The sequence below is a fragment of the Periplaneta americana genome, chromosome 14 (assembly GCF_040183065.1).
Source record: "Periplaneta americana isolate PAMFEO1 chromosome 14, P.americana_PAMFEO1_priV1, whole genome shotgun sequence".
NCBI classification, from domain to species: domain Eukaryota; kingdom Metazoa; phylum Arthropoda; class Insecta; order Blattodea; family Blattidae; genus Periplaneta; species Periplaneta americana.
In genome coordinates, this window is record NC_091130.1 from 30,164,682 (window position 1) to 30,191,909 (window position 27,228).

The 27,228-nt window shown below is 37.2% G+C and overlaps 2 protein-coding genes across 3 annotated transcripts in view; one reads left to right on the forward strand and one right to left on the reverse strand.

The window, feature by feature from the left end:
• Positions 1 to 27,228, forward strand: part of LOC138713236 (probable tubulin polyglutamylase TTLL9) — a 616,516-nt gene that overhangs the window by 246,555 nt on the left and 342,733 nt on the right. The gene's annotated exons all lie outside the window — the stretch shown is intronic.
• pip (heparan sulfate 2-O-sulfotransferase pipe) overlaps positions 1 to 27,228 on the reverse strand; it is a 239,157-nt gene that overhangs the window by 33,538 nt on the left and 178,391 nt on the right. The window contains exon 3 of the mRNA XM_069845164.1: positions 23,445 to 23,521. Coding sequence (XP_069701265.1) covers positions 23,445 to 23,521 — 77 coding nt within the window. The remainder of the gene's footprint in view (positions 1 to 23,444; positions 23,522 to 27,228) is intronic.

Here is a 27,228-nt window from a genome sequence, read left to right on the forward strand (position 1 = left end):
CAGAGGTGTGAAAATTATTAGAATAATCTTAATTTTAAAGGTTTTTTAATATTTCCTTCACAAATATTCATTGAATTGATGAATATTGGTATATAATATTACTATACTGATGTAGGATATATTTACTACTAACAATTCCGGAAAGCATTGTTGTACATTGGTATTTTTCTTATTTTATAATTGTTATGGAAATTCAGAAATTATTATATTATGTTGGCGGAATTGGAAACATAAAAAATTAATTAAGAAATGCTTTAAACAAATTGTTCTTTGCGTTTACATTGTTGTGAAGGTTCAAATGAACGTATACATCTGTTTTGTGCATATAATTTTTTGTTTCCAATTCCGCCAACATAATATAATAATTTCTGAATTCCCATAACAATTGTAAAATAAGAAAAATACCAATGTATAACAATGCTTTCCGGCATTGTTAGTAGTAAATATGTCCTACATCACTATAGTAATATATACCAATATTTATAAATTCAATTAATATTTGTGAAAGAACTATTAAAAAACCTTTAAAATTAAGATTATTCTAATAATTTTCACACCTCTGTAACTAAGTGCACTTAAGTTACTTTCGAGAAAATATGATTAAAAGTTACTATGGTTTCGTAAATTCCATGAAGTTTTAATTTTAAATGTTGATGTGTGATGTGGTTAAAAGATATATTCATTTCCCACTGCAATTTTAAATGCCTTAGTTTACCCTGGATGCACTTATATAATTTTTCTACAAACGTCACTTATACTCCTTTGCTTCTAATCGCCTCTATGACGATAGGATTTGGTGACAAAAGACGTGCGAGTACACAACAAGAGAGCTGTTCAAAATTAAACTCATTCAACTCGGCCACCTACAGTATTTCTCAATCAAATGTGAGTAGAATAGATTTAAAATCTCTCATTTTCTATTAGGAACATTTTGTTTTATGTTGCTTTTACAATCCAAAAACTAACAAAATGTAATATCAAAAATTCAAATATTGGTATAGTAACCATAACCATGGTACTTACGCTCGTTTCATAAACACAATCGCGTCTTAATTAATGCCATTATAGGCTCGTTGCATATTATAGGCTACTATTTCGCCGAATAATTAATTTTGAACATGCTTGTTTATCTTTAAAAAGAATTACTTTTAGGAACGGCTGCTTAAAAACATATATTTCCACTAATATCTCGATAAACGCAATTTTCAGTATTACAATAGGCCTACGTTCTATGATGAGAAAGCTTTAATGAGACAGCAAGAACTCAGATGATGGTTACTAGAGATGAACAACGATCGAGAAAGCAAGACTAACAGCGCCCGCAAAGCCGAAAACCCGCACGACAATGTTGTATACGTCGCGTCGTTGACGTAAACATTGCTTGTGAGTGTTTCGAGACGTCGAGATTGATCCCGAAGTCCCGAACGTCAAGCAGCCTTGAATCGCTACAGTTGTTTATATCTGATTGAACTTTTATCTACTTTGGCAACTGTTATATAGGCCTATGTATAAACAATTAAGTAGCCTATTTGAAACATCATATCTACCTTTCAGTGTATAATCCGTTCCCCAGTCTTTATTTAATCACTAGGCCCTTATTAAAAGTCTAGGAATTTTCTTTTCATATGTTTGAGATTAAGTGTGCACTCTCAAGTAAAAAGATATTAACGTTATGTTTTATGTTTCTTAGAAATGCAAATTTATTTGAGAATTGTTTTTTTTCTGTTTATATAACCATAGGTAATATCATTATAATAGAACCAAAACATTTTGATAACTAAGATACTGTTCTGTTTTGTCTTTTTGTCTCATTTAAACATTTATAATGTTATTTATTTCAATGATGTATGTCAGCGTTACTCAAACTGTGGTCCGCGGACCACCTGTGGTCTTCGAGTTCTGCCCTTGTGGTCCTTCAAAATAGACAGAAGAAAAAAGTAAAATTCAAACGAATTGCGTATCACACTATAGCTGAAAATGTTCGAGTTTGCAAATGACACCTGGCAATCGCCTTTCACTTTTTCTCCCAGTACTAATATTTTATGAAATTTCTTACTCTACCCGTGTACCTACTTCTCACTCTACTCTCAGCAACAAAAGAGGGATTTAAAGCATTATTAACGTGGCGTTTCCCTGCACATCTGGTGCCGAGCCTGTAACCCAGCCAGGGACCACCCTATTTGATAACAGAGGACCGAACCTTTTAATGTATTGATGACTTTCTTAATAGTTACACCCAGTATGCACATTGGAATGGGCACTACTATACGTCGTACACTAATAATAGAACGTGCTAAATTGCATCTTTACTTGTTCAAAATCGGGCATGTTTCTGCATTATTTTTCTTACTTGTTTTTCCAGATGACGATATAAGAAATTTTACACTCCGTCTTTTTTAAAATCCTCCGACAGGTTTACTTTTTACACTTGCGTGTTTCATCTCTAGGTGCCGTTTCAATTTCGCGAGTTTCATATACTCTTTGAAAGCACTTCGTAACAAACAACTCACCGAGGTTTTCGTTCACTCTTATTGCCACACCAAGTAAGTCCAAGTTCCTTGTAACTCTTGTCATATTTACGAAAGTATTTTTTCTTTGAATAGCTACCACTAGGACTAGACATTTGTTTAATGGCACTATAATCACTGATATTAATATATTTCTTCACACAGAGTTCTGAACTATTAGCACTGCCTAAATGAAGCGTATCATGTTCCTTTCTTTTCAAAGATTCGGATCAAAGCCAGTTTTCCATTATTTATAATGGCCACTATTTAACACAGACATGGACAACTACTAGCGTGTACCACATAAGAAGGATTTCAAACAACTAACTGCTAACAGGCAAGCGATGAATCAACAATGCACACAATTTGTTATAAGTTACTTGTGATTGGCTACAAAAATATAATTACAAAAGTATTATAATTAATTAATTCTATTTTAAAATATAAGTATATTGGTATTAAAATATGCCACAGAAATGATAAATTTGCTTTCGAAGGGAACAAGAGTAAGGTGGTCCGCGGAGCTGTTCTGACTTAAAAAAGTGGTCCCCACTTCAAAAAAGTTTGAGAAACGCTAATGTATGTTATTCAAAGTTACGAAATCTTTCCACGCCGACCAAATTTTATTTCGAGAATGATGAGCGAGACTCGAAGCGCACGAGAATGACGAGACGAGACTCGAAAGACAAATGCAACGAACACAGCGAGCGAGAGCGGCAGTTAGTTTTGTTCATCTCTACGGCAGCTTCTGGTCAGCTGACTCGCTGCTTCACTGGCAGTGGTTGTCGTCAAGGTTATGCAGACGACATACCGCTTCCCGCTCACGGTGGATGTTACTGCGTTGTCAAGTCTACCCTTGTACTCTTAACGAAGTTTTAGCACATGTCTAGTCTTAAACATCGAACGAAAAATTATTTCCTACGATAAATAATTAGTAATATACGAATACATAATATTATATATTTTATTGTTATTGTTGATCCTAGCATCCCAGGACACAGAAGACTTACCATGTTGTGCTATAATTGGTTTTTCCGACCATTTGAAGTAACGATTTTCGTAAATACAGAAACAATATTAGAAATTACTAAAATGGGAGAAAGCTGTAAAATATAATAAATAAACATTTTTTTATGTGAATGAATAATTAAAACCACACAATCTGTAAATTAAGTAAAATATGTTAGTATTAAAAATTTTGTCATGATAAGTCATTGCTACATAAAAAAATTACACGAAGAATCTTGCCTAACGGTATTGTTCAATTTAGAGGAGCTACGCCTAGATCGCTACAATCATTATTAGTACCTGCCGCCGCCATAGTTCTCAGTTTATTTTCTTCTTTGCCGGATTGTCCGTACTTCTCTGTCGTTATTTGAGAAGCCGTGAACTTGTTCACATCACACGCATCAGCTGTTCATTGCACCACTTGCATTAAAGGCAATAAACTACCCTTATTTTCACTTTCGTTTTCGAAATAATCTCTAACGCTAAGAATCATTTCTCTGCTTTGCGAATTGATGGTCTTCTGACTCCTCCACGGCATTGTGATGTTGAAAACTCAGCGATAACACAGAACTAACAACAATACCGACTGATTGTTCGACAACCAGCTATTAGAACTGCGTCCGTTCACTATTGGCTTGACAGAGATTTAGCAACACCGCTATTGCCTACCTTCTTCGCGCCAAAAGTCGAGAAGGCGTGGCCACGCCGGAAATAAGAACGGCTCGACTGTAATGGTTACGCGATTATAAAAACATCTCCTCCTTAACACGTGCGCCCATGATTGATAGTTTAGGCTACTCCCCTTCACAATTAACAGCTAACTACGCCAATAGAGGCTGATAATGTTATGCGTCACGTTGGATGCTGTGTTGCCAAATTTCTACTTTTTTATGGCACTGCCTTACGTTCCACGTGGCAGCAGTTTCAGGCGACCTAAGAACGAACTGCTTTCCTACTTTCTGAATGTTAAGAAATTAGGGTACAATATACAATGCACACAAACATAAAGAAATTTAGACACGGTTGAAGATATTTTATTATTGAAACTTACAAAGTATAGTCCGGGATGATATAAAGTTACAGAACTTAATGGCGGTGCTATAAACCCGTTGCGGCACTCATTAAGTTTATTAGTGGGAACGAGTTAATGGCAGTTTGCATAACAGCCACGCAATGATTCTGACTGAGCAGTGAATCATATAAGAAAGGGTAACGAACAGCATCGCGGCAGGTTGTTTTTCTTGAAAATTCATTACCGTGCGATTTCACACCATTTTTATGTTTCGCAGCTTCCGTCTGGCAGCGGGTCAGTGTCCCACTACGGAGGCAGCCTTGAGTCTTGTTCGTGACGTAATTGAGTACGGCACCGACAATTATACAGGGTGATTCACGAGGATTTACCGTCCTTTACGGACCTTATTTCTGAAGACATTTTGAGCAAAAAAATGTCATATAAACATAGTTCCTATTCTCAATATTTTCAGAGTTACACTAATTTAAAATTGTGTGTAAAATACTTTGTTTCTTTAGTTTGAAGGTAAAAGAATACTACAAATAAGAATGAACCATTCAGAAATATAATTTCTTTAATTGGCAAGTATTATGAAGATGGAAGAGTGGAACAGAGAAAAATTCTCTCCGACACCGGGATTTGAACCCGGGTTTTCAGCTCTACTTGCTGACGCTTTATCCAGTAAGCCACACCGGATTCTCTTCCTAATGTCGGATCGAATCCTCTTAGTTTAAGTTCCACCTCTTGGGTTCCCTCTAGTGGCCTAGTGCACTACGTCATAGATGTATGACAGTGGCACAATGTCCACACATGTGCAGAGGTGCACTCGTTATGAGTGACTAAGTGGCCGGGATCCGACGGAATAAGTGCCGTCTTAATTCACAAAGTGATTATTTTTCGCTTATCATATATTACGTTGTACCGAAGTACTTATGATATTTCAGTGCAGAAATTCTGTGTCATCATATATATGATGATGGAAGAGTGGAACATAGAAAAATTTTCTCCGGCACCGGGATTTGAACCTGAGTTTTCAGCTCTACGTGCTGACGCTTTATCCACTAAGCCATACCGGATTCCCATCCCGATGTCGGATCGAATCCTCTCAGTTTAAGTTCCGGATCTCGGCCAATTAGTCACTCATAACGAGTGCACCTCTGCACATGCGTGGATATTGTGCCAACTGTCATACATCTATGACGCAGTGCATGAAGGTATGCCGCTAGAGGGAACCCAAGAGGTGGAACTTAAACTGAGAGGATTCGATCCGACATCGGGATGGGAATCCGGTGTGGCTTAGTGAATAAAGCGTCAGCACGTAGAGCTGAAAGCCCGGGTTGAAATCCCGGTGCCGGAGAGAATTTTTCTCTGTTCCACTTTTCCATCATCATATGATGACGCAGAATTTCTGCACTGAAATATCATATGTACTTCGGTACATCGTAATATAAGTATTATGAAGCTAAAAATGGCTGTGAACTCCTTAGTTGCTTCGTACAGACATCTTTTTCTATTTTTAACTAGAAAATTACATTATTCTTACGCTCTTATCATAACAATTATTACAAATCACACCAATTCCACCGACTTAATTAGCCTATTTGCAGTTCAATTTTGCATCCTAATTTACATTCTTGGAGAATTTACAACGCATTTAAAAAAATGTCGTCGTCCGCTTGAGTACACTTGACCGCACGCTTGTGAACGGTACACGTCGCTCTACGTAAGTGCATACGGCTCGCGCTGGCTGCTGCTGACTGCACGCTGACCAAGATCACGCGTTCACAGCAATGCGTTCCAATAACGAAACGTAACTCTGTAAATATTGAGAATAGGGCCCATGTTTATATGACATTTCTTGCTCAGAATGTCTTCGGAAATAAACTCCGTAAAGGACGGTAAATTCTCGTGAATCACCCTGTATAATGTGCATTTGGTAGCAAAGGGAGTGGCTGGCTGAAGAAGTGGAGCAGAGTTTTATTGTTTTCAACATCCCACTTCCGTGCGCGTGTAGCATTTGGCCGTGTCTAATATTTCAACTTGAACGATAATTAGTCGGATATGCTGAATACGGTAGCTCAAGCAGAATGAGTTTAAATAGAATTAATTAAAGGAAATTAGTAGAAACGAGAGCAAATACCACCTGCATAAGATTCAAATCGAGAAAGAACACTTAACTACTGACCTACCAAATCTCGTTTCTAGGTGTTAAGATAATGTCTATAATAATAATTATAATAATAATAATAATAATAATAATAATAATAATAATAATAATAATAATAGTGGTTTTATTTAATCTGTCAGAGTTAAGACCATACGGCCTTCTCTAACACTCAAGCAGGAGTAAAACTTTGTACAAAAAGCTCTACAAATATACAAAATATAGAGTACAAAAAATTGAAGGAGATAATACTTACTTACTTACTTACTTACTTACTTACTTACTTACTTACTTACTTACTTACTTACTTACTTACTTACTTACTGGCTTTTAAGGAACACGGAGGTTCATTGCCGCCCTCACATAAGCCCGCCATTGATCACTATCCTGAACAAGATTAATCCATTCTCTATCACCATATCCCACCTCCCTCAAATCCATTTTAATATCATCTTCCCATCTACGTCTCGGCCTCCCTAAAGGTCTTTTTCCCTCCGGCATCCCAACTAACACTCTATATGCATTTCTGGATTCGTTCATACGTGCTACATGCCCTGCTCATCTCAAACGTCTGGATTTAATGTTCCTAATTATGTCACGTGAAGAATACAATGCGTGCAGTACTGTGTTGTGTAACTTTCTCCATTCTCCTGTAACTTCATCCCTCTTAGCCCCAAATATTTTCCTAAGAACCTTATTCTCAAACACTCTTAATCTCTGTTCCTCTCTCAAAGTGAGAGTCCAAGTTTCACAACCATACAGAACAACAGGTAATATAACTGTTTTATAAATTCTAACTTTCAGATTTTTCGACAGCAGACTGTATGATAAAAGTTTCTCAACCGAATAATAACAGGCATTTCCATATTTATTCTGCGTTTAATTTCCTCCCGAGTATCATTTTTGTTTGTTACTGTTGCTCCCAGATATTTGAACTTCTCCACCTCTTCAAAAGATAAATTTCCAATTTTTATATTTCCATTTCGTACAATATTCTCGTCACGAGACATAATCATATACTTAGTCTTTTCGGGATTTACTTCCAAACCTATCTCTTTGCTTGCTTCCAGTAAAATTACCGTGTTTTCCCTAATCGTTTGTGGATTTTCTCCTAACATATTCACGTCATCCGCATAGACAAGCAGCTGATGTAACCCGTTCAATTCCAAACCCTCTCTGTTATCCTGGACTTTCTTAGTGGCATACTCTAGAGCAAAGTTAAAAAGTAAAGGTGATAGTGCATCTCCTTGCTTTAGCCCACAGTGAATTGGAAACGCATCTGACAGAAACTGACCTATACGAACTCTGCTGTACGTTTCACTGAGACACATTTTAATTAATCGAACTAATTTCTTGGGGATACCAAATTCAATAAGAATATCATATAAAACTTCTCTCTTAACCGAGCCATATGCCTTTTTGAAATCTATGAATAACTGATGCACTGTACCGTTACACTCCCATTTTTTCTCCATTATCTGTCGAATACAAAATATCTGGTCAATAGTTGATCTATTACGCCTAAAACCACACTGATGATCCCCAATAATTTCATCTACATATGGAGTTAATCTTCTCAAAAGAATATTTGACAACATTTTGTATGACGTCAACAAAAGTGATATTCCTCGAAAGTTACTACTGTTAGTCTTGTCCCCCTTCTCAAAGAAGGAAATAATATTAATAAAATGTGAACAATAAGCCAGTAGAATTGAGACATATACAGAGTGACTGACGACTAATGTTCCGCGTTTTAGGAATCAGTTCTATAGGTCATTTTGAGCATAGAATGTCATATGGACATCAACCGTTAGGGAGTGACAGCTGATTGAATCTTACGAAAGTAGCAGTAGTTTTGAGAAAAACTAAGAATACACAGAAATGTTAATTAAAAATGCTGTATTAATCGTAAAATAAACATACATCAGTTTGGAAGCAGATTTTAAATTATCCCTCCTACTACTTCATTGTCTTTGGCCGCACGGATGTGAATGGTGCGCGTAGCGTTCCGTACCTAGGCACGGCTGTTCTTGATGAGCGCAACAGCAGATCTGACCTATCTTCCCTTACCCCGTACTTCACGTCACTGCGCAACCCTCCGTTTAGTTTACGTTTACACTATCATCTATATATTAACTCGTAATTTTTTGTTTTAATGTACAAATCTAATCCATATTTTGCCCGTTTCATTTCCCATTATATTTTATGTTTATTAATTCCGGATCCCAGTGTTCAACCTCACTTGAGGACGGATGATTTTAAATCTTAGTATTACGTTGCCAGCAACTCCTAAACCCGATTCACAGTATGACGTTTGGATAACTTTCAAACTAATGATAATCCGACTTATATTCATATGACATTTTATGCTAAAAATGACCTGTAGAACTGGTTGCTAAAGTCGTGAATCACTCTGTTTAACATATACGAAGAAAGAAAACAGCATAATAAAATGTGAACAGTCAGTAAAAATTAATTGCGAACCCAGTACATCATAAATTAATACAATTATTTCGTGGTGAGACAGCTCACGAAGGGCCAAAGTCTACCAGCCGACTGCTGACCTCACGTCCACATACCTCAGCAAAGGTGAACGATCATGCAATCTGTTCGGATGGGGTATCCATTATAACTGATTTTCGAAATCAAATTTCACTACCTATCGTAGCTCCCTAAATTCATCGCGATGCTAGATGGACATAGGTCCCATACACTGACCGAAATTCCATGAGAATAATTAATTGATGAACTAGTGGACTTACTCGTGTTAAATATGTAATATTTGTCCGGCTAACAGCTGTTTCAGTGCTTAGCGCACCATCATCAGAGCCTACTAGATCGCCGCGTCATCTCGAACTTCTCTGCCTGTTAGGAGGGTGTGTTTTATTGTTGGAAGGTGTTGAAGTGTGGAGTCGAATAGTGTGTGTGTACTGAAATTGATCTGTGTGTTGAGGATTTGATCGGGGTGTGTTTTAGTGTGTTTGTATATTTCTATTGTTCTAGTGTGTTGAGTTTTTGGTTCTTGGGTTGTGTGTGTAGGATTTCCATGTCCGTATTTATGTTATTGTATGTATGGTTAGTATTGGTTATGTGATCGGTTTATGTAGATGTATTGTGTCCTCTGGTTATAGCTTTAATGTGTTCTTTGTAGCGTGTTTGGAATGATCTGCCTGTCTGTCTGTGGTGTGCGCAAGATTCAAAATGGATCCATGAGAATATTCCTTCCTCATGAGGACTCGAACCAGCATTTAATCCATGACGCCTTAGACCACGACGCTACGGTGCGGGACATGAATCACAATAATTCACTAGGAATGGTTAGTATTACTCGACCAAGGCGAGTGGAGCCGCGGGCGTAGTGTGAACTATCGCGATGCGGTATTACGAACGCAGGAGCAGTAGCGCCACGGCTCCGGGCTGCAGGACTCCACTGGCCTTGGTCGAGTAATACATGCTGATACATACTGTATCGCAAAACTTAGACGATCCCAGCCCAGAGGAAAGAAGTCAAAGAAGTCACATCAACATGTTCTCGATGTTTATGTTATGCAGTTGGCCGCGTCCGATAGCAGAATTGCTTTATAACAGCGTTGCCAAATATAGATGGCCTCAGCCAGAGTAGAGAGGTCAGCTTATCTTGCCGAAAGAGATAACTACTAACTTCTCTTTTAAAAAACATCGTACTTGTCTCAGCCCAGCAGCTGAGCTAATTCGGAGTCATAAGTTAATGTGACAACGCTGCATAACTAACAGGCATGCTCCGTATGATTTATTTTGTTTTTGGGTAAGGCACGAGTCAGCAGAGTGGTGTGAGTGAGGTCGTCTAAACATGGCGAGAACTGTACATACATACATGCATACATGCATGCATACATACATACATACATACATACATACATACATACATACATACATACATACATACAACCTAAGTACATTGCATATTATTTTTATTTTTATTTCTTTAGAATAAAAAAGGTAAAGGTATCCCCGTAACATGCCATGAAGGCACTTGGGGGGCATGGAGGTAGAGCCCCATGCTTTCCATGACCTCGGCACTAGAATGAGGTGGTGTGGTCGGCACCACGCTCTGACCGCCTTTTACCCCCGGGAAAGACCCGGTACTCAATTTGATAGGAGGCTGAGTGAACCTCGGGGCCGTTCTGAAAGTTTGGCAACGAGAAAAAATCCTGTCACCACCTGGGATCGAACCCCGGACCTTCCAGTTCGTAGCCAGCTGCTCTACCAACTGAGCTACCTACGTGACCTATATTTATAGAGTAAAGACGTTTACTTTTGGTCATTACTTTAAAATAATTGTTTAGTAATAATTAAGATACAATTTCTCTTCGCAGTAACTGATATTGGGGACTTGAGATTGTATCGTTCATTCCATTTTGACACTGTACAGCACAGGGGGGCAAAATGTGTGTTGCAACACAAAAACTCTGTGATAGCAGTGAAGTCAGGATCTCCCAAGCGGAATATAAAACCAACCGTAGATGTCAGCGCTGTATTTCTTGTTCTCCCCACCTTGTCATTTTGTTGTCATGCAGGCTGCATAAATTGCTCCTTGCATATTGTCGGTCTCTACTGTACAGCATATAACCCTGAACTTGGTTATTGTATGTGGGTCTAGCGAATCATGTTACGGTATCGAGCCAGCATGACTCACCGACCCGCTTGGAGGTAATTAGTGAGTGCGAAAGATAGAGTAAATGATAAGACTAGAGTTTAATATCCTCTGTTAGCTTGAAGCTATTTTCATACACATCCTCTCTGAAGATATTTTTAAACCGGAAAATTATAGATATCATCAGTTGCTAAGTGTTAAAGTTTCCTGCGGTTTACTATTAGGACAGGATGAGTGTTCAGTGAGGTGTTGCTGTCGTGTGTTTTAATACGAAGCTCTTCAAAAATATGGGGAATTAGCGGCATTGTGTCCTAGATTAACGGGATGTAAGATTGCTCTGGGTGGCCCAGGCAAAATTACTGACAGTTGTTCCCCGCACCACCAGATCCCCTTGCCTTATTGCAGGTCAACGTATCAAATGAGATTAGTCGCCTTGGCAACTCATTTGAGGATCTGAGTTCAAATTCCGGCGATGGCGGAGTTGTATAATAACTTACCCTAGTACAAACCCTAGTAATGCCGCATTTCGATTATTGTGACGTATTGTTAAGTGACCTAAGTTCTGAACTGTCAGTAAAGTTACAGCGAGTTCAGAATATGTGCGTCAGATACGTATGCAACATCCGACGATACGATCACATATCACCCTCCTTCGCAAGTCTTTCGTGGCTCCGACTTAAAGAACGTAGAACTTTACACTCCTTGTCATTGCTCTTTCGAATTCTGCACACTTCAACACCAAATTACCTTTCGTCTCGTTTCTCTTATCTATACTCTAACCACGACGTAAATACCAGATCACTTATCTCTGGCGCGTTAAGTATACCTCTTCATAGAACATCTCGTTATTCACCATCTTTTACAGTATCCACCTCGCGACAATGGAATTCCTTGTCACAAAGTAGGGGCTGCAAGACAATAAACACTTTTAAAAACAGCTTAAAAGATAACCTTCTTAGCATTTCACTCCAATCATACTGACTTAAACTATCACTGTCTATATTGTTACTCCTTCCTTTAGGCATGCATCCTGATAGTGCTGTATTTTCAAAATTGTCTCATAATAATCTCTTTCTACTATCTAACATTATTTGAAATATATTAACATTCTATGTATTTTCGCTTAATTCTGCTACATAGTTTCTATTTCAGTGTTTAATTAATAGTTCATAGTATATTGTTGTTTAATTCGTAAATAACTCTTGTATACATGTAGCTCTTATCTAAATCAAATTGTTGAATTCTTTGTAAGTTGATACATATGTATGTATACTTTTTGCTGGTTGAGTGAAAGAGAAGGCCTTACGGCCTTAACTCTGCCAGCTAAAATAAATCATTATTATTATTATTATTATTATTATTATTATTATTATTATTATTATTATTATTATCATTATTATTATTATTATTATTATTATTATTATTATTATTATTATTATTATTATTATTATTATATGTGGACAAATCCAAAGTTGTGAGGATATTTCTCGGGGTTCTCCCCTTTTTCCTCTTCATTCCACGAACATTCTCCACAATTCATCTTTTATTATTACCTCAGTTTCGAAAAACAGGCTACCCCAAACGATTGTGCAGCGTCGAATTGGCCGTCTACCATGATAGGTGTTCCTCGTACTTTAAAAAAGATTGAAAGATGGCAGTGGTGGTGGATTCTATGCGACTCATAGATCTACAAATATGAACCGAAGCTCCCCAACAAGATCTCACCCCTAACGGAAGATTGACGGACTCAGGTGAATCTATGAGGTATGCAGACCATTACTAGAGGAATGTTATTTCGGTATTCGGATTTGTTGGTTGGAGTGGATTGCGTACTAAGGAGGATAACGAAGCCTGCTTAGCCTAGCAACACTGCGCATATATTTTGTGCGGGGAGAGATGTATTCTACGTCAGCGTTTCTCAAACTATGGTCCGCGGACCACCTGTCGTCCTCGAGTTCTGCCCTTGTGGTCCTTCAAAAAAGACAGAAAAAGAAATAAAATTCAAACGAATTGCATATCACACTACAGCTGAATGAACGTGACATTTCTCGCCATCTTTTCCCTGCACATCTGGTGCCGAGCCTCTAACACAGCCAGGGACCACTCGAATTCATAACAGAGAAACCTTTTCATGTATTGAAGACTTTCTTGATAGTTTTGCTGACACCCAGTCTGCACATTGAAATGGGCACGTACAATATGTCGTACACCAATAAAATAGAATGTGCCAAATTGCATCTTTACTTGTTGAAAATCGGGGATGTTTCTGTATTATTTTTTATTTCTTTTTCCAGATGACGATATAAGAAATTTTAGACAATGCACCGAGGTTTTGGTTCATTCTCATTCCCACACCAAGTAAATCCAAGTTCCAAATAACTCTTGTCATATTTACGAAAGTATTTTTTCTTTGAATAGCTATCACTAGGACTAGATATTTCTGTAATAGCACTATAATCACTGATATTAATATATTTCTTCACACACAACTTCTGAACTATTAGCACTGCCTAAATGAACCATATCATCATGTTCTTTTTTTTTCAAAGATCCGGATCGAAGTCAGTTTTCCATTATTTATAATTGACACTATTTAACACAGACATGGACAACTACTAGGGTGTACCACATAAGAAGGATTTCAAACAACTAACTGCTAACAGGCAAGTGATGAATCAACAATGCATATAATTAGAAAAGTATTATAATTAATTAATTCTATTTTAAAATATAAGTATACTGGCATTAAAATATGCTGCAAAAATGATCAATTTGTTTTCGAGGGGAACAAGAGTAAGGTGGTCCGCAGAACTATTCTGACTTAAAAAAAGTGGTCCTTACTTCAAAAAAGTTTGAGAAACGCTGTTCTACGTCAAACCCTCGATCAGATTAGCCTATTCCAGGGTTTGAACCAGGAGCCTCTCGAATGCAAGTCCAGTGTTATTTCAATGAGTCACTTTGCTCGGCTCATAATTTAGTGGATAGGGAATACGAAATTACTCCACCAAAATCTGTCGTAGATCGTATTTACCTACGAAAAATTCCACTTGTTTCTACTGAGACGTGAACCTGGGTAATGTCAACTCTCTAGTTGTTCCTCTAAAAGGTTGTACACGTTCAGTAGAAACCGGAGACGCTGATTTGAAATGTTGACTCGCTCGCAGTCTGAACTATCTGCTAACTGGACGTTTAATTAGCCCGCAGTCGTGAACAATATAAAATCCAATGGTACAGCGGAGTCACGCGGGCTGGTCAGACGGCTATATTTCAAAGCCTGCCTTGTGGGTGGTGCTCGTGTTACTTTCTGCATTTATTTCGCCACCACAGCACATACGTAGAATTGGAGTGCTATAATGAAACGTGATTAGATAGGCACGAACACAATCTGCCCTTTGACAGGGGTTAACGCCGTACATATGCGGCAACTTCTCCTACTTATTTGAGACACGGGTTAGTCTATTCGATAGTCAAAGGCGATTAATTCTGTCATTCTAGTGAGAGGTATTGCGTAGCCAGTACCTATATCCCCTTAAGTCATATGGTAGATAGTATGTTGTAAGTAGTGTTGTGGAGTTGGTACATTTTTAACGACTCAGACTCCACCCAACACTAGTTCTATTCCAGATTTAATAGCTTTGATTTTAGTATTGTTCCTTTCAAATACCAGATTTATTGGGAAGAGGTTTTGCGATTAGAGGTTATGGCAACTTCTTTTCTTCTTTCTTTTATAGGTTAACAGCACAGTTTAGTATATACAGTCACGAAGCTAGGTAGTAAATAAGCATCCATAGATAGTTGCTAACCACTAGGATCGCTAACATCGCCTCATTGCAGACAATGCGAAATAAATAAATAAATAAATAAATAAATAAATAAATAAATAAATAAATAAATAAATAAATAAATAAATAAATAAATAAATCAATCAATCAATCAATAAATTCTTTAATTTTATATAACATTAAGGACATTGGATTCGATTAAAACAATACATTTTGTTTTTGTATTTTTTTTTCTTAAAAAAGGAGCAAAACCATTCCAAATGTAGTCAACTGAAACCCCGTCAGCTTCCATGTGTACAATTACACCGATTGTTTTACATGGACCCTCCCCATCCTTTACTACAGGCTCAATTGACCTGCGATCTCAGGCACGATATGCTGGACGCCTTAAACTGATCGGCTAAGGAACCCAACACGAATTTACCCGATTATGCAGGTGTACGAACCCCTGGTTAAGAGTTAGACTTTGACGTGATGTAATATGCTATAAATTGTATGTTATATATACATACGTTGATTGCCTCAAGTAGTCCCCTAGTCTTTGCACGCACCTATACCCCTCTCTAACTCTGTTAATTAAACAGAAGATGAATTCTACTATGGATCTTAAGCTCATTTTGTCTACTTGTCTCTATATGTAAGCAAAACTCTAATTTTAATGCCGAGACTACACATCCAGAAAAAAATTAAAGAACGAATTAATTCCAGTGAATTAAGGTACTGTATTATCTTCCATTACCCTGAATTCATAATTTAATCATTTGTAAATGGGCTTAACTTTTCCATTTGTTTTTTAAATATAGTAGCTGGATGCAAGGTAGGTGTGGTGGGGGCTGAGGGGAAGGGTGGAATCCGTGTTTTGAAATTTATCCCAAATTTCTGTATCATTCTTATCTATTGTTTGCTCTCCGGCGATTTAAATTAGATCTTGCTTCCCGCCTCCTATTTTCTTCTCGGGCAGAAGTTAATAATGACCTGGCCGTCTGCCGATTCCCGAGAAAGTATCTTAATCGCTGAGCGCAGCGCTAGCCTTCTCTAACACTGTTAAGTATCATATTGGATGAAGTTCTGTAGGATTCCCTGAAAGAAGACGGATAGAACAAAAATCCTCTTCTTCTGCTTCAAGCTGTAGGCTTTAACCCCGTTGCGGCTCCTTTATTTCTTGTATCCACCTTTTTGCTGGTCGGCCGATACTTCTTTTTTCAGTGGGTACATAGTCAGCGAATGTTTTCGGAATTCTGTCTTGGCTCATGCGTTGTACGTGTTCCCACTATTTCTGTTTATACTCATCTACAGTTTCTAACAGGCTGTTAACTTTTAGATTGTTTCTTATTTCCTCATTTCTGATGTGATCCAATCGAGTTACTCCTGCTACACTTCGAAGAAATCGCATTTCAGCTGCCTGTAGTCGGCTTCTATCTTTCTCTTTTAAGGTCCAAGTTTCACTCGCATATAAGCCCGTTGGTATTGCCATAACTTTATATAGTTTAATCTGTGTATCTTTCCTGTTTTATTTCGAAGTGTTCGTCTAATGGTCCCACATATATTATTAAATTTGGAAGTTTTATAATTACTATCTTTTTCATGAGTATATGATAGATGGCAGCCAAGGAAGTTAAAAGTATTAACTTGTTCTATGATATAGTCTTCCACTACTACCTTTGATCTCACCACCCTTTTGCCCATAAATGCCATTACTTTTATTTTTCTTTCGAAATAGTTAGATTCATATCTTTCGTAATTTTTTATAGTCCAAATAGTCCCCTTTGTGACGTATCCTCGTCACTAGCTAATATGACTTGATCATCAGCAAAGAGGAGTTTTGTTAAGAATTTTTTATTTTTAACGTTTTCTGGTATGCTAAACTTCTGCATTTGCAACTTAAATTTTCTCATCGCTTCGTCAAGGTAAAGATTAAAAAGTGTTGGCGACAAACTGCAGCCCTGTCTTACTCCTAAATTTACTGTCTCATAATACAGTTTTCCTTCTTTGGATTTATAGCATATGATAGAGTTTTCATATATACTTTTTACTATGTCTATTAAATTTTTAGGAATATCTCTTAATTCCATAATTTCCCAGAGTTTATCTCTTTTTATATTATGTATTTGCTTAATTCTTGATTGTAGGTTTGGTGATATTGATGGTTGAGGTGGGGATAACAGTATAAGCTGTGTCTTTATTTCTGAATTATTTTTCTCAGTATTGATGACAATTTATTAGTCTCGCGGACCACTGTTGTTTCTTCGAATCCTCCTCAAAGTACGAATGTTTGTCCGTTTTCAATGGGTCGTTTGGTGTTGTCTTAGATGGAGGCTGAATATAGTACCAATTTCGTTTTAGAGCATCTTTGTCTACTGTCATCTGAAAAAAAATCCTCTACTTATTAGTTTATGTAAATACCGAGGCGAGCAAAAAAATGGGTTTTATGTACAGACTTTCTCATTTATGCTAATGGCTGAACCCTATGAAATGATCTTTTCGAAACTAGCGTACTATTTCTCTTCGCATTCAAATGTAAATGAAGTATCCTATTGTATTCTAGACTCCGAAGCAACACGCAAAGAATAACATTCTAATCGCAACACTTGACTAATTTAAGAATTCCATCAAACACCGGATGTACGTATTCAGTAATTGCTATCAACTAATAATTCAGTTGTTTTAAAATGGAGAGAAATATTCATACAATATCTAATTGCCTTAATTGTTGTTCAAAGACGATAAATGATATTCAGTGACGACAATGGGAGAAAGTTCAGCACGAAAACGTGTGGATATCGGATTGTATGTGTATTTTCTAAGTATATTTGCCGAAGGAAGTTGCACGAATTGCATAACTTTGTGTTCTATTACATGTGAATTTCCTCTTAGAAAGCTGCAAATTGTGAAGAATAACTCAATAATTTGGTTAGACTTGATCCATTGCAGATGAAATGTAGAGATAAGAGGTTTCGAAAATTGAATTTATCATCATTTTTACGCTCCTCTTTAGAAGTTTGAAACTGATCCAACTACTCCTTACAATTGAAGCCCAGTGTTTGGTCACATTAAACACAAGTTAGGTATGCAGTGACTATATGCTCAAGACTGTGGAAAGGAGTTATAGCACAGTCTAGTACAGCGATGGGGGTTCGAGTGCATTTGCCCTCCGTGCGCACGGGGAATTCCAAGTGCGAGCGCTGCAGCGCGCCAGCAGCTATAATAGATCTTACAGCTTTTAAATGAGTTAAATTGAGGACTTCATGGAAAAGAAATTCTTAATACACAATTTGCAGATAGAATTGCAGCTTTTAAGGAGAAATTGCTGTTATGGATACGTCAAATGCAAAAGGGAGAAATATATTATCATTTCCCATCCTTATCTAAGCGAATAGAATTTTGAACAATGAAAATTTCGAAATGTACGCATGTATTCTATTCGGTCTATTAGAGGAATTTACATCAAGGTTCCACGATTTAGATTGCCTGGAAATGAATTTGCGTATTTTTGCTACATGTTCTGATTCCAACTGATTTATTGATAACGTCCCCCTTTCATTATAATGTGAATTGATTGACCTGCGATGTGATCGAGAGATGCGAGCGAAATATGATTCAAGGTCGAGTCTTATGCAGTTTTATGACGGATTCCCAAGAAGACGCGTTCCCAATCTGCATAAGCTGTGTGAGAAAGTTTTGTGTTTATTTGGTTCCACTTATAGATGTGAACAGTTATTTTCTATTACGAAAATAAACAAATCTCAGACAAGAAATGATGGGCTTTTAACGGCAGTTCTTCGCATAGCTTGTGCTAATACAGTTTCTCCAAATCTGAGAAATTGAGTAATATGAATTAACGCGCAACAGACATGTTTTGTTTTGTGTTTAAGGAAGTGTTTTATTACTTTGTGTTCTTACTTAGTTTGGTAGAATAACATTTTCTTTTGAAACATACAGTACGTATCGCAACTTGAATAAACCGGTTTTCGTGCACTCTATAAGCACACTTCTCTCGTAGTACACCGTGCAAGCACAGAGTGCATAATTCTGCCCAACCCTGGTCTAGTCTATACAGTCACGAAGCTTTAGTTGTGAGGATGCTAGGAACAATAGACTGTGTCGATACTATTTCGAATTGTCTGTAATGAGGCTATATTAGTTATCCTAGTATTTAGCAACTATCTATGGATGCATATTTACTACGTACACCATGCACGGTGTGTGCGCATTTCAACTTATATATATATATATATATATATATATATATATATATATATATATATTTACTACGTGATATACCAGTAGGCCGTTGTTAGTATTGATGAGTTCCTGTTTATAGTGTTGTAGATGGTTTGTGTTCATGAAACTGATTTTAGATTTTGATTAATGTTTATGATATTTGTGATTGAGGCTGTGATGAATCATGGTGTGTAAACTTCTAATCCGGCATTTGCCTTATTTATCTTTGAGGAAAACCATGAAGAAACCGAATCAGATTGGCCGGCCACGATGTTTGAACCCGGGACCTCCCGAATGAGAGTCTTAACCGCTATCGTCTGGGCCAACTCTCTCAGTCTTTGAATGTTTTTATATTTCACTAGCAATGGAAATAGCCCAAATTACTTCCATTTGCCACAAATTCTGGCCTTACTTGTATTCTACATGGAGATTTCGTTCTTGCATTGACTTAAGCACATTTACCTCTGGCTTTTCCGCTACGTAGAAACTTCATTACATATAGGCCTATGTCTACTTTGCTAATCTGTTGACCTGAATTCCATACAACGTTTTAAATCATTTGAGTGACTTCTCCTTAAACCATCCACGACTGTTTCTTGTGTCTTATAACTCTAGTATTCTGCCCAAGGGCCGCCATTCTCCAATCTTCCCTATTTTGTGCCTTCCTCTTTGTCTCTGCATGTGATCCACTCATCTTAATGTCGTCTATCGTCTGATATTTTATTCTGCCTAGAACTCTCCTCCCGTTCATCATTACTTCTAGTTGTAATGCCTTAATTTCTAACGCGTTGACATCTATTTCTTTAATTATAAGGAACATACTCTGAGTTTGTGTCATTGGCATGATTCTTAGCCTTCCTCTTGTGCTCTGTCTTGTACTTTTATCTTCCGCCAACTTGCTCAGCTCCGGTAAACAAAGCTGCCTGTGTAAATGGGTCATCTAGTTGTGCACTCCACTCAGTTACGTGTTGTGCTTGTCATTGCCGTCATGTTCCGCTACAAAGCTGCCGATGTTAAATTCGAACGTGCTTCTGTTCAAGTCAGGAAGTGTTTACGTTTTACAGAGTTGTGCACAGTTTTCCTGTCATGAGCTTCAAAGAGAATTTATATAATTTTACAGGAACTGAAAGACAAGAAGTTGTCACGTTGGCAACCTCATGTGGAGAACATGGAAGATATTAACGGCAATTAGTAACGTTTTTCATGTCAATTTTTCACACATTAAATATATGCATGCCAAACCAATGAATGTGGGAATATAAGATGTTCAGATAATTGAATTTTAGGACGTAATTTTAGAAGAACTTGTATATTATGCCAAACCAAGAAATGTCTATTTTCACAAGGAAGAGTAATATCGCAAGGCTTTGTTTCATCAGTGCGATCGCTTTACCTGTTCAGTTATGCCAAAGTAATGAATATGGCACATTCATTTCTTTTTTACTCGGATTATTCATTTCATTTGGTTCGATGATCGTCCACCTCTGCTTCGGTATGTGGACGTGAGGCCAGCAACCGGCTGGTCGGTCGGGCTGTAGTGCCATGGATTTACTTTTATTCATTTCATTCACAGTTTTCTGTCCAAGGGCAGGTTTTTCACTGCAAACACAGCATTCTCCAATCGTCTCTATTTTCTGCCTTCCTTTTAGTCTGCGCATACGATCCATATATCTTAATGTTGTCTATCATCTGATATCTTATTCTGCCCCGAACTCTTCTTCCGTTCACCATTCCTTCCAGTAGACAGTTTCTTCTCAGCCACACGCTTCTTTTTTCCCCATATCCAGATTTAAAATGCTTCTTGTCGTTTCTCTTCACTTTATCGTAATGTCCATGTTTCTACACATACAATGCCACACTCCACACAAGGCACTTTATTAGTCTCTTCCTCAGTTCTTTTTCCAGAGGTCAGCAGAAGATGCTCCTTTTTGTATTAAAAGTTCCCATTGCCATTGATATACTATTTTTTACTGTCTGGCAGCAGCTCATGTTACTGCTTATAGTACATCCCAAGTATTTGAAGTCGTCTACTTGTTCTACTGCCTCATTTAGAATTCGCACGTTTACCTTCTTTATTTTTCTTCCGATAACCATGGTCCTCGTCTTGTTTGCATTTATCTTCATCCCATACTGCTCACAGTTGTCATTTACCTCCAGTAGTATATGATTTAGTATCATCTCAAATTCTGCTAACAACGCCATATCATCAGCAAATCGTATGTACTTTATTCTTCTACCTCCTACATCACTCCTCCCATGTTCTGAAAACTGTTCTTCATTAAATCCTCCAAGTAGATGATGAACAGGATAGGTATAAAGGGCATCCTTTTTGTACTTCTCCTCTATTTGACTTCTCTCTGACATTTCTTCTCCTATCCTCTCTATGTCATATAAAGATTATTGAACAGTGAACAGCCTCCTCTCTTTCCAATCTACATAAATTTTCTTCAGAATCTCTGTACGTTTCTTCCAATCCACTCTGTCGTAATTTAAAATATGCAAGTTTTTAATCGAAATCACGAACGAAAAATTGCTATGAACTTTTAAACATAAGAGAAGAATTTCAGAAAGAATTTAATAATAATAATAATAATAATAATAATAATAATAATAAATTTATTTATTCTGGTGGGGGTTAAGGCCGTCAGGCTTGTAAAGAACCCGGAGCTTCATTGCCGCTCTCACATAAGCCCACCATCGGTCCCTATCCTGAGCAAGATTAATCCAGTCTCACCTCCCTCAAATCCTTTTTATATTATCCTCCCACCTACATTTCGGCCTCCTCAAAGGTATTTTTCCCTCCAGCCTCCCAACTAAGCATTTGTGAATTCTCCCATACGTGTTACATGCCTTGCCCATCTCAAACGTCTGGATTTAATATTCCTAATTATGTTAGGTGAAGAATACAATGCGTGCAGTTCTGTGTTGTGTAGCTTTCCCCATTCTCCTGTAACTTCATCCCTCTTAGCTCCAAATATTTTCTTAAGTGTCTTATTCTGGAACACCCTTAACTTCTGTTCCTCTCTCAAAGTGAGAGTCCAAGTTTCACAACCATACAGAACAACCGGTAATATAACTGTTTTATAAATTCTAACTTTCAGTTTTTTTGACAGCAGACTGGATGACAAAAGCTTCTCAACCGAATAATAACACGCATTTCCCATAATTATTCTGCGTTTAATTTCCTCCACGAATATTATTTATATTTGTTACTATTCCTCCAAGATATTTGAACTTTTCCACCTTTTCAAAAGATAAATTTCGAATTTTTATATTTCCATGGCGTACTATATTATTTTTTATTTTAGTAGGTTGTTTTACGACGCTTTATCAACATCTAGGTTATTTAGCGTCTGAATGAGATAAATGATAATGCCGGTGAAATAAGTCCGGGGTTCAACAGCGAAAGTTACCGAGCATTTGCTCATATTGGGTTGAGGGAAAACCCCGATAAAAACCTCAACCACGTAATTTGCCCCGACCGGGAATCGAACCCGGGCCACCTGGTTTCGCGGCCAGACGCGCTAACCGTTACTCCACAGGTGTGGACTACTGTATTATAAAGAGGAAAATTGGAAGTTACAAAAAAATTGTTAAAGAAATATAAGAACTTGAGGTAGGAAGAAATGGGCATGTAATGCGAAGAGAAGATGACACATAAAGTAGAGAAATCTTACAATGGATACCATCTTGAAGAAGGAAGCGTGGAAGAGCACAATCTATTGCGTGCAGCGTATGGAAAGAATCATGTAAGATGAAGATTGAATTGTTACATTTTGAAAAAAGAAGACTATGTTTTGGTTAAGGAGATCTTTGTGTGTGTATCAGAAATATTGCTATGAAAGTAAATCGATATATGTTTTAAATTTGTAAATATAATGTTGTAATATATTTAGAAAGTTTGATAGTATTAATCTTCAGTCTGTAAATATCTCGACTGCTTGCTACAATTTTATTGACAAGAAAGGAAATTTGGAGGAAAGTAAACTCGCGATCTCGCCTCTTTAGAAGGAGTTTCGGGATTAATGTGAGCTCGAAGCCTGTTGGTCACTTGTCTCATCTTGGGGTTTACTGTTCCACTGACAATTTTATTTAGAGTTAATAATCACAGACTAACCTCTCCACTCTCAGTTAACATTTTAACCATGGCACTGACTGTAGAGTCGCCACTTCCACCTCCAGCAGCGCTGTCTCCTGTAAAAAGAAAATACAAGAATTAATGCTATTGTACTGTCTACTGCGAAGAAACTAATTTTCTTCAAATAAACATATTATTGAATTAATAGTATGAATATTGGATTTTACTTGATTGGTAGTTACTTAATTGATACATGTAATCAAGACTAACAAAAACAGAATAGGCAAAATGACAGCTAATAACGATGTTAGACAAATTGATTCCTTGAGCCCTGTGCTATTTAATGTAATCATGGACGAAATAATAATGGAAGTGAGCAATAAAAATGATTATAAAAGAGTGATGAAAAATACAGGGTGATTCAAAAGGTTGCGTACAAACTTAAGGAGCTTATAGAGGATTCGAAATAAAACTTTCGAATAGGGACTTTGGGCCGTATTCATAGACATTTTTAGCGCGGACTTCCGGTGGATGATCAGCGTTTTTCGTATTCATAAACCAGTGTTAGCGATAGGATATGATTTGAATTCTGTACTAGTAACCAGTGGATAGCCGGGGCTAGCTTAGTACGCTCATAGCGCGTGCTGCGAAATGTCTATTAATAGCACCCTTATGGTCTAGGAAGTAATCCTGAGTCAGTCAGGAACTACATTGGGAATGTCAGGGAACTACATTGCAGATGTAAGCTTACTTTGCAATGAGGCACTGGGTTCGATACACTTTAAACGATGAAGACGTTCATCTGCCACCACGTTTGAATGGGGTCTTCATACGAGACGTTCTTCCAGAACTGTTAAAGAATGTACCACTTATCGTGCGTCGTCAGATGTGGATGTAACCAGACCTACAAACTTTTCTCTTCAAGTACGTGACATACTAAATGACACATATTCCGAGCGTTGGATCGGAAGGAAAGGTCCAATTGATTGGCCACCCCGTTCTCCTGATCTGACGCCTCTTGCTTTCTTCTTCTGGGGGCACATCAAAAGTCTCGTGTACGAGACACCAGCTTCCGATCAAAAAATACTTGTCGCCAGGATACCTGCAGTTTCTGATGAGGTTCGTAAGATGCGTGTTGTACTTGGTAGAGTGCGCTAGAATTTCCTCGACGATGTTAAGCCTGTATTGAATGTGGTGGTCGCCAATTTGAATAACTTGGTAAAAAAAATGTAGAGTAAACATTATCTTCGCTTAACTTAAATGTGAGTATCCATTATGTAGTTTCTGACATTCCCAGGCTTGCAGTGACCCAGGATTACTTTCTAGATCATAAGTTTGTATTCTAAAGTTGTTGTATTTCGATCCCTCTATAAGCTCCTTAAGTTTATGCGCAACCTTTCGAATCATCCTGTATAACAGGTGTCTGATGTATTAATTGCAGAAATATAAGATGGCATGCAAAGACTGCTCCACGCTTTCTCCACAAAAGCAAATGATTTCAAGATGAAAATATCCATCTACAAAACAAAAAAGCATTACAATTACAGTAAAATACCAACACGCTGTAAATTTGAATTAACTTGAAAGACCATGTAACAGGTGAGCTCTTTTAAATAACTTACTGCACTGTTACTTTCTATAGAGATCTGAAAGCAGAAGTGACTGTCAAGCAAATAGGTCTTTACGAATATCAGGGACATTGGACAGTAACATAAATTTCTATGAACTGAAGCTAAATCAAGAATTTATAAGACTGTCATAATCCTATATTGACATATGCTGCAGAAACAAGGCCAGACACAACTAAAACCACACAAATAACAGAAACAGTAGAAATGAAAGATTTAAGATGCATTCTTGGCAAAACCAGACAGGATGGAATAAGAAGTGAAACAATACGACAAATCTGTAATATGCAACCAATAGACAATGGGTTCTCACAAGAAGGAATGAATGGAATGCCTATATAAACAGAATGGATCCTGGCTCGTATAGCTGGAGATAGATCTCCAAGAGGAGAGAGGTGTTGGTCGCCAAAGGAAAAGATGGAAAGACAGTGTAATAGTAGGTTGAACAGGATATTATCCTAGATTTTAAAGAAAGAAGAAGATAATGTGCATGTATAATCTTCTGTACTTCCAAGGAAAATTTTTTCCTGGATGTCTTTACATAGGCTACCTGTAATAACTGCATTTATTTCAAATGGAGGATTATTATGATGAACAGAGACCGGAAGTTTAGACATTATGAATCATTAAAATAGGCAGCCAAAAAGGCATCATAAATAGCTAAAATAGGCAGGTAAAAGGCATTATAGATAGCTAAAATACGCAATAAAAGGCAATTACAAAAACCTTGCACTAGACCCACAACCTTGCACTTTCAACAAAGGGATTTCGGCAGCAAGAAAAGCTTTACATAAGTCGAATGCAAATTGAGATTTTCGACTCGGTGTTGCAATTACTGTTGGAAGCAAAGAAATCTTCCTCCCAGTAGCCTTGAAAAGTGCATTTTTGTGTTTGGTTGTACTGACATGCTGTGATATGAAATATTTAGCTAGCTACAACAACGTCGCAATGAAAACTGAAAGAAAAATAACGTTAGACCCGGACTCATTGTTGTCTTGTCAAATAAACACAAGCGATAATTAAAACGCTTACTGTTATACATTTTTGCACGGCAGCACTCATTGTTGCAAAGAGAATATGAACTGATTGAAAGACAATAATATACATTCGGTGAAATCACTTTCATTGTAGCGGTTATAGAAATAAATTAAAATATACCTGTAGACAATTTTTAATAATAAATTAATAAATAATAGATAAATAATCAAATAAAGGCAAAAAAAATATTTTGTAAATTAGACATTTATATTTGAAGAGTCCACTGCAAAAATAATGGATGTCATTTGGAATTCATTTTGCAGGAGAAGCAATTGAAAGTTTGAAATGCTTAGCGCTCAAAGCTTAACTGAGATTTTCCGATCATTACTGGACAATGGCTATCAGTGTTAATGCCATATAACTCTCTATGTACATAATAGTCCCCCTTTCGGATCTCCGGGTGGGGACAGCTGCAGGACGTCATTTACAGAACATCCTTAAAAAACAAAGAAGAGGAAATGACTGAAGATCATCTACAAACCTGTGAAGTTCTACCTGATGGATCCACCACAGAGAAATATTGGAGAACAAGAACGCTAATTGCTTCGTTGCCAAAGCCCGGCATTAGATAACAACAATAACAACTCTCTATGTACATTCTGTATGTCTTAAGCTATGCATTGACAGTCTTGGTTCATTTTCGACAAGAAAGTGACATCCATCATTCTTGCAGTAGACTCTTCATTTAAAAAGGCAGAAAAGAGCAACATAAAACTGTGACGTTTCAATCAAAAAGGTATAATTCGTACAGATTTACTTTCAAATGAAGATAGATTAACACATTTAAAAAGGCATTCTGCCAAAGTTCCGGTCTCTGATGATGAATATTGTTGTGGTATAAATTATTACTATTAGAAGTTCGCAACAGAAATAATTTGTATTACCATGGAAGATCTAGTCATGACTTTAATAATTATATTTACTCGTAATCTAAGCATTACCACATTAACACTCTTAAGGATGTAATTTCACAACATTGTTTAGGAATTCAGTACGCGTAGAGGTGAAGGGCTGTTATGCTGAAGTGCACTGCTTATTTCTGAGATCAAACACTGGGTCATCTTGATTTAATATCTGTAAAAGTTACAACTTTAAGTGTAGCGATTTAAACACTCGATTAATCAGGTCTGTTGCGAAAGTTAGATGCAGTGTGATGC